The sequence below is a fragment of the Aethalodelphis obliquidens genome, unplaced genomic scaffold (genome assembly GCF_003676395.1).
Source record: "Aethalodelphis obliquidens isolate GAN/ISIS:26980383/991018 unplaced genomic scaffold, ASM367639v1 scaffold43, whole genome shotgun sequence".
NCBI lineage: Eukaryota > Metazoa > Chordata > Mammalia > Artiodactyla > Delphinidae > Aethalodelphis > Aethalodelphis obliquidens.
Window position 1 is genome coordinate 7,644,020 of NW_020837987.1, and position 8,654 is coordinate 7,652,673.

Sequence of the window (8,654 nt, forward strand, 5' to 3'; positions counted from 1 at the left end):
GCTTTCTTTGTGGGACTGCTAATTTAAACTCTACCGAAGTTACCACAGGACACTACATGAGATGCCCCATTCCAGAAACAGACTTCTTAAAAAAACAGCATCTTTCAGATCTTCTTTTTTATTTATTTATTTATTTTTTGCGGTACGCGGGCCCCTCACTGGCCTCTCCCATTGCGGAGCACGGGCTCCGGACGCACAGGCCCAGCGGCCATGGCCCATGGGCCCAGCCGCTCCACGGCATGCGGGATCCCCCCTGGACCGGGGCACGAACCCGCGTCCCCCGCACCGGCAGGTGGACTCCCAACCACTGCGCCACCAGGGAAGCCCCTTTCAGATCTTCTTGAATGAAATACATCTTACATTCCAACTGAGTGCCCATAAAATTTCACCAAACAAGACTTAGCCTTACCACCTGTGGTAAGCTCTGATATTTTCTTATTCTATTTCGCTTTTTAAAAATTTCGGCCTTAGGGACTTCCCTGGTGGCGCAGTGGTTAAGAATCCGCCTGCCAATGCAGGGGACACAGGTTTGTTGATCCCTACTCCGGGAAGATCCCACATACCGTGGAGCAACTAAGCCCAACTAAGCCTGCACTCTAGAGCCCGTGAGCCACAACTACCGAAGCCTGCATGCCTAGAGCCCGTGCTCCGCAACAAGAGAAGCCACCGCAACAAGAAGCCCACGCACCGCAATGAAGAGTAGCCCCTGCTCACCGCAACTAGAGGAAGCCCGCATGCAGCAACGAAGACCCAACACAGCCAAAATAAAATAAATAAAAAATTAATTGGGCTTCCCTGGTGGCGCAGTGGTTGAGAGTCCACCTGCCGATGCAGGGAACACGGGTTCGTGCCCCGGTCTGGGAAGATCCCACATGCTGCGGAGCGGCTAGGCCCGTGAGCCATGGCCGCTGAGCCTGCGCGTCCGGAGCCTGTGCTCAGCAACGGGAGAGGCCACAACAGTGAGAGGCCTGCGTACCACAATTAAAAAAAAAAAAAAATTAATTAAAAACAAAAAGGGAAAAAAATCGTCAAAAAAAAAATTTTGGTCATACCACGTTTTTTTTTTTAATGACCCACTTTGGCATCCATGATTTTTTTTTTTTTATTTAAAAATAAATTGGAACAAAAAGACAATAAGCCCTCCTTTCCTTGACCCTTCGTAGAAATCCCTTCAGGCCAAAAGGCCACATTCTATACAGACATACCTCCTGTTACTGCACTTCGCAGATACTGCAGGGGTTTTTTCGGGTTTTGTTTTTTGTTTTTTTACAAATTGAAGGTCTGTGGCAACCCTGCGTTGTCAGATGATGGTTAGCATTTAAAGTTTTTTTTTTTTTTTTAAAGAAGATGTTGGGGGTAGGAGTTTATTAATTAATTTATTTATTTTTGCTGTGTTGGGTCTTCGTTTCTGTGCGAGGGCTTTCTTTAATTGCGGCGAGCGGGGGCCTCTCACTATCGCGGCCTCTCACTATTGTGGCCTCTCTTGTTGCGGAGCACAGGCTCCAGATGCGCAGGCTCAGTAGTTGTGGCTCATGGGGCCTAGTTGCTCCACAGCATGTGGGATCTTCCCAGACCAGGGCTCGAACCCGTGTCCTCTGCATTAGCAGGCAGATTCTCAACCACTGCGCCACCAGGGAAGCCCTAAAGTATTTTTAAATTAAGGTATATACATTGTTTTTTTTTAGACACAATGCGATTGCACACTTAGTAGACTATAGTGTAAACATAAGTGTTATAATCACTGGGAAATCAAAAAATTCATGTGACTTTATTGTGATATTTGCTTTGTTGTGGTAGTCTGGAACTGAACACACAATATCTTGGAGGGATGACTGTACATTGGGGGAAAGGCTTGTGTCCATTAGGGCTTAGAAATCTATCCCAGAAGCAATTGGGTAAATACCTCATCCAGTTTCCCCCAGCCTCTCTGGTCCATGGTAGACGTTGCTCATGGATTCTGGCATTCTCCCTGCCAAGCCTTCCGGGCAACCTGGTGTTCCCAGGCCCTCACTGTGGTTGACTCAGAGTTGGTGAACAGGTGCCATATCCCAGACAAACTGGGACACCCGCCCCCGTTTCCCAAGCCCCCCACCTCCCCAGTGCTCCGCAAGAGCCTGTGGTCCAGGGAAAGAGGGCCTAGACATTGGGAAGAGACTCTCCGCCCACCACCCCCCTCCAGGTGTGCAACAGCAGGCAGGTCACTTAACTCCTTCGAACCTCCGGTTTCCTCACCTGTAAGATGGGTGGATGTGAGGATCACATGAGATCATAGATGTCAGGTTGCCCATGGGAAGTGGTGGCCACCTCTGCCCACCTACCTGTGTCCTCGTTCCTCCTTAGTAGTTGGTGGTTCTTCCATACACCACCCTGCCACCCCACGAGCAACTCTCAGGTCCACTCATGTATCTCTTTGGATTCAGGAACCTCAGACCCACTAATGCCTGTGGCCTTTCTCTACCTGCTTGAACAAGAGTTGTCTCTCCTTCATGTGAAGGAAAAAAGTAGTGTGTTTGGATTTTAAAAGAAACTGTTGGGAATCACTTCACTTTTTTTTGTTTATTTTTGCCGTGCCATGTGGTATGTGGGATATTAGTTCCCTGACCAGGGATCGAATTTGCACCCCCTGTATTGGAAGCACAGAGTTTTAACCACTGGACCTCCAGGGAAGTCTGGGAATCACTTTTAAATAATTCTACTGTAGTAGGAAGATCATGAGGTGAATTCTCCTAACACCATCAAGGCCAGTCGAGTTTTCGCAGGTTTTTCATAGTGTATATGTTTTTGATGCAGAAGTTATCTCTGTGACTCACTTCTGCCAGAATTTGTCCTGTTCTGTCTTGTGGTTTGGGAGGCCCTGTGTCTCCACTTGCTCCTGGCAGATTGACAGCATGGGGCCTTGCGGCGCTCTTTGTCTGCCGGTGGTGTCTTGTCTCCCTTCTGTACTTTTCCGGGTTATGAGGCTGCTGTTCCAGTCTGGGCAGCCACCTCCTGCCATGCCACTATGGCGCTTGAAACTAAACTGCCATGTTTTCCACTTTCTAGACCATTTAAAGGCTGACGTTGGTCCTCTTTTCGTTGCAAAAGCTGCCTAACAGTAGGCCAGTAGCCAAGGTGTTCAATGGACATTTCATGGCCTTTGTCATCCTCAGACTGCTAGCATCATTCAGAGGTGGAATGGACTTCTAAAAAATCAACTCAGCAAAGATCTCTACCTCTTCCTGGTCCGTACACTTTAGTAAGGTAGTTTGGTCACTGAATGTGTTTGTCACCAGAAAGGATTTATCTCTATCTCCTGGGTAAAGATCAGGTCAAAGGGGTTGGGAGTTATATAGACTATTTCGAAAATTTGGAATTCTACCCTCAACATTCCTGTGTATGATGCATCTTTCTTTCCCCTAACAGCAAGCCCAGGTTCACCTGGTTGGTGCACCCTCTGGCTGGCAGCTGACCAAAGGGGGCCTCAGGAATTAATTCTGGTTCAGCCTCCGAGATTCTTTCTTGGATGCCTAGTCCCAGGTCATGAAAACAATCACTGGGTGCCCTGCCTGCCACTTCTCCCTACAGTGGCCCACATGGTCTCTGTAAATTTGTAAAAATGCTTGTTCCATTTACATCTGACCTTTCCAAACAAAAGGTCTGGGTGTGAGTAGGTGATGATAGAAGAGGTAAAGCTGTACCTTCTGGGATGGGAGTCACACTGATTTCGTGTCCTCGGAGGGAGAATAACAACCTGGCACCTGGCAAGGGAACACCTCAGACCCCAGGAGGTGTGGGGGGTGGGGAAGGAGGGGTGTAATCAGTGCTCTTTGTGCCCTCTAGATCCAACAGTGCAGCCTGCCAATCCCTCACCTGGTCCGCCTGAGCCCTGCAGCAGGCAGTGTGACGCATAGACGCAGCCAGTCCTGAACCATTCTGCTATACCCAGTGCCATCAGCAGCAACGCCTGAATGTGGGCCCCACCCATAGACGTTTACAAACACATGGACCTGCTCAGCTTTGTTCTAATCTGGCTGATAAAAGCACACACTTCTGATGCCAAGCAGCTCCGAGCTATGCCATGTATGGCAATTGAGGCCACAGCTACTCATGGCACTGCCCATGTGGCTTAACCAAACCAGTGCAGTGGTGTTCCAAGTCAAGTTTAATAACAAGTCCTGAACTGGAGTGCCTTGTGCCCAGTACTCTGTGTGTTTGCATGTGGGAAAGAACAAGTCACAATGTCTCTCCATTGGGCATGAGGGCCTGCTCGGGGGCCTTGTAATTATTGGCCGTGACACCAAAGATCAACAGGTCAGTCTGAAGTCCCTTGTGGGGTTCCTAATGGATAAGAGACTAGCCTCTGATTCCATCCTGGCTGTCTGAAATAAGCCCTGCATGGTCACATCTTGATGAGTCCAGGACACTGGATGGCAGGTTGGCCTCATCAACGGGAGTCACTGCTACTTGGAGTCCTGCTGACAGTAATTAAATGCCGTATGAGACAAACTGTTGTTTGTTTCCCCGTCTCCCTTGCAGCTGGATGTGACCAGCTGTCTAAATCCAGACTGAAGGGATGTGTGCTGCCTCCAGGTCGGCTCCTTAAAAGGAAGTGGTGTGCCCTCCACTTGCCCTTTTCCTTCCTGAGAACCCGATGGTGGGGGCCAGGCTCCCCACAGGCCCAGGGACGACATCCTGGAGGAACGCAGAGCACCCAGACAGAGGGAGCCCGGTCCCTGGATGATCTTGCAGAGTCACCCACTCACCTGCTCTGGACTCCCACCAGCTCAGGTTTTCGTGGGAGAGAAAAGTGACGCTCTCTTGTTAAGCCTCTGTCTTCAGAGACTCTGAAAGCTGCCACATCCTTAATATAATATAGGAGCGAATAACCGGGGATCTGAAGGACCAGGCCAAGGTCTCCCTGGACCCATTCACTCACTCACCCCACAATTTTATTTAGCACAGCAGTGAAGAGCTACTACTTCCTCTTGAGTCTGGAAGGTCTCACACTGCTGTCCCACAACCCACTAGCCGAGTGTCCCACTGTACCTTTTAGGGCTCAACTACATATAACATGGGGATCCTATTGCCAGTTTCATAAGGAATCATGAGACTGTGTTTGTGAATCATAATAAAAACTAACACTTATCAAGTATCTATTTACCTTGTCCCAGGCACGCTCTGTGCAAAACCATGTACCTTATGAGGTAAGTTCCATTTGACAGAGGAGGACAATGAGGGCCAGACTGACTAACTTAATGTCCACAGAACAGTAAGGGGTAGAGCAAGGATTCACCTGTAAGCAGACTGACCTCCAGAACCCAAACTCGTAGCCACTCTAAAATTGCTCTAACCTGCCGTTGCCACACTGCCTGGCATCAGGTAACCCAATTCACCAAATGATAGGGAGCACCAACTCTGAGCCACACCGTTCCAGGCGCTGAGCAAAGCAACGAAGCTCCCACCCTCCTGAATTTATGTTCTGCCGGGAGACACAGGCACTTTCTCTCATGTCCTGCACACGGTTGTCGGCAAAACCACAATCACTGTTCACCACCTCTTCTCAGAGTAAAGACCAAAGATCTTTGATTTACAAGACAGTCCACCACCCACCCCAACCATCCCTCCTCTTCTACCTCTCTCCCTCCAGCTCTTCAGATACACAGGTACATTCCTGCCTCAGGGCCTTGGCACTTGCCACTCCCTCTGCCTAGCTAAGCCTCCGTGTTCTTACATGGCTTGCTTTCTCACCTTCAGATCTGTACTCAGAAAGGCTTCAGTGAGGCTTCCCTGGTAACTATCTGAAATCCAGCGTCTCCCAAACATACTACATAGTTATTCCCTGGTCTCCCCCTTCTTGCTGTATTTCTCTTCTTAACACATATTACTTTAAAAAAAAAAATAGAGTTCATTGAGTTATGTTACATAAAACCCATTTCAAATATACAATTCAGTGATTTTTAATAATTTTACCAGGCAGTGCAACTATCACCATAAATCTGTTTTAGAACATTTTCATCCCCTTCCCCCCAGTAAGATCCCTCATGGCCATTTACAGCTAATCGCCATTCCCACACTCAGCTCCCAGCAACCACTAATCTACTTTGTCTCTCTAATTGCCTTTTCTGAATACTTCATGTGAATGATATCATACAACATGCAGTCTCTTGTGTCTGGCTTCTTTCACCCAGCATAATGTTTTTGAGGTTTATGTAGCTGTAGCGTATGTCGGGAGTTCATTCCTTCTTATTGCTGAATAGTATTCCATCGTATGGATAGATATATCACATTTTGTATATCTATTCACCAACTGACGGACAGTTTTGTTTCCAGCTTTTTCTAACATACTCTACATTTTGCCTTGTTCCCGGCACTAGAATGTCAATTCCACGGGGCTGGAATTTTTGCTGGTTTTGTTCAGCTCTGTGTCCCCAGAACTTGAACTGTGCTGGACACATGGTAGGTACTCAATAAATATATGCTGAAGGAACACGTGAGAATAAAGATAACCTCAGAGAGTGGTAAGCAAGGGCTATCTACGCTGGCCACGAGGCAGGGGAAAGGGGATGGAGTGACGAGGCTCGGTGGACCCAGCAGTCAGGGCAGTCTCCTCTAAGGAATGGACTTTGGAGCAGAGACCTGAACGCACAAGGCTGATTACTACACGTTCGTCATCATCCGCAGGCCTCAGCTACCTGCTCCTGCCTAAATGCCAGTCTTGCCTGCCACTCCTGCAGGTCCAGGCAGCCAACTTGGCAGCAGGGCTGGGCTGGAGAGGGACTTGCAAGGACTAGCCTCACAGCCATCGGAACAGATGACGCAGGCCCCAGTTCCTCCCTGGGCCTAACCTGGGCCCTGCGCAGTGTGGGGAGGGAAGGCTGGGCTCGCCTGGCTGCCCCTTCTGCTGAGTGACCCCCAGGGTGAGACAAAGGGGTCAGGCACAGCCTTGGACTTGAGCTACACTGCCTGGGTTCGAATCTCAGTTCTAGCCTGTTCACAAGGAGCTAATTTTGTCCGTCATCTTAACTGGTCCCTCAGTTTTCTCATCTGTAAAATAGGGATAGCAACCATAGCTACCTTTTACTTAAAAGCCAAACATTATCTTATAAGCACTTACTCCTTGTAACTGTGTGCAGGCATGGTTGTGGGAAACTAATCCATTTGATTCTTACAACAGCTCCATATGGTAGCTGTTCTTTACAGATGAGGAAACTGAGGCCCAGAGAGGGGGAGTAACTTTCCCCAGGTCACTCTGCTACTAAGTAATACAGATGGGCTTCCAATCAGCAGACTGGTTCCAAGTGCATGCTCTTCACCCCTTCAGACACTGCTTCTCACCAAGCCAAAGGCATTGTCATAGTGAGTTAATGTATCTGAAGCCCTTGGAACAGCAGCCCAGCACGTAGTAAGTACACAAGGAGTGTCAGTATTATCACAGAGGGCATGGGGAGGCACCCTCCCTCTCATTTCTTCAAAAGCAAGGATCTGACCCTTTTAGGGGAAGCTGATAAGAGCTCTAGCCCCTCAAATCTGCAACTGCCCACACATTCCTCCCCCAGCCCCACCCACCACTCACTTGCCAAGGCTCACTGGGTGGGTGGTGGTGTGGGGGAGACATAAGTTAACTGTCCACCCTCCCCATTTCCCAGAGGACCAGTTGGGCGGTGCCGGGGAGGGGCTGTGAGTCAGGGCTAAGGACTCTGAACAAAGGTCTCGGGTAGGGCTCCTCAGAACTTCCGGGGCTGGCCCACTGCCTCTCCCCAAGGCCGGTCCTCTGCCTTTGGCCCTGCAGACATACCTTCTCTCAGCACCATGGAGGTCGACCGGTCGGCAGGTGCGCTCCTGGGGAGTGGGGAGCTTGAGGGGCAGGGGGCCAGACTCAAACCCAGGGACTGCCTCCAACGGGGCATTCCCTGCGCTTGCACCAACGCACCCAATTTCTCTTCTCTCTGCAGCCCTGGAGTCCACCTCCAAGAAGCCCCACGGGGCAGGCCAGGTGGGAGACCCCAAGCACGCCCCCGACAAAGTTGAGGGAGCTGATAACCCGAAGGTAAGTCACTTCATTCTTAGGAGGGTGTTTTTGACCCCAGGGTCCCGCTAGGTCTGGGGCCTCCGACATGGGGGAATGGGAGCTGGGAAAGGGGTCCCTGGCCTCACTGCCATGCCTCCGACTAGCATCAGCACGGCCACGGCCACGGCCACGGGCACGGGCACGGCCACGGCCACGGCCACGGGCACGGGCACGGGCACGGAAGCTCCTCAGGTTCCGGCAGCAGCTCCAGCGACTCAGAAAATGAGGCGAAGGTAAGAGGCTTACCCCTCACTAGCGGGTGCCCGGCGCCCCAGCCCGGAATTCGGGCCGACGTCTCACAGGCGAACCCTCTCTCTCCTCTCCCTCCCCCACCGCCCTCCGCCCCACAGCCCAGCGCTGCCGGCTCCGAGCTATACAAAAGCGCCCCGGGCAAGGTCAAGAAGCCCAAGGTGAAAAAGGAGAAGAAGAAGGAGGAGAAGAAGGAAGAGAAGAAGGAGGAGAAGAAGGAGGGCAAGAAGAAGGAGGGGAAGAAGGAGGCTTCCCACTAACGGGCCTCTCCGGGGCTCAGTAAACCTTCTCTCGGCCTCCAGGTTGCCTTTTGTCCCCCGCCCTTCCCCATCCCCCTTCTCGGACCGGGCCTGCCCCC

At 50.7% G+C, this 8,654-nt stretch overlaps 1 protein-coding gene across 2 annotated transcripts; it reads left to right on the top strand.

The window, feature by feature from the left end:
- Positions 1–7,654: 7,654 nt before the first annotated feature.
- Positions 7,655–8,593, top strand: CUNH19orf33 (chromosome unknown C19orf33 homolog). Of its 2 annotated transcripts, XM_027079418.1 has the most exons (4): positions 7,659–7,810; positions 7,932–8,026; positions 8,152–8,280; positions 8,398–8,593. In XM_027079418.1, exons 1-4 carry the CDS (start codon positions 7,789–7,791, stop codon positions 8,554–8,556), a joined length of 405 nt encoding a protein of 134 aa, XP_026935219.1. In that variant the 5' UTR covers positions 7,659–7,788; the 3' UTR covers positions 8,557–8,593. The 2 variants fall into 2 exon arrangements, with proteins under 2 accessions (XP_026935220.1, XP_026935219.1); XM_027079419.1 differs by lacking the exon at positions 8,152–8,280 and having other exon boundaries at positions 7,655–7,810.
- Positions 8,594–8,654: the final 61 nt, after the last annotated feature.

What these genes read in the sequence shown, in the direction of transcription:
- CUNH19orf33 (XM_027079418.1), top strand. Translation starts at nt 7,789, where the DNA reads ATGGAGGTCGACCGGTCGGCAG. An exon ending in GGAGGTCGACCGGTCGGCAG is followed by an intron (nt 7,811 to 7,931) that starts GTGCGCTCCTGG and finishes TTCTCTCTGCAG; the next exon opens with CCCTGGAGTCCACCTCCAAG. An exon ending in ACTCAGAAAATGAGGCGAAG is followed by an intron (nt 8,281 to 8,397) that starts GTAAGAGGCTTA and finishes TCCGCCCCACAG; the next exon opens with CCCAGCGCTGCCGGCTCCGA.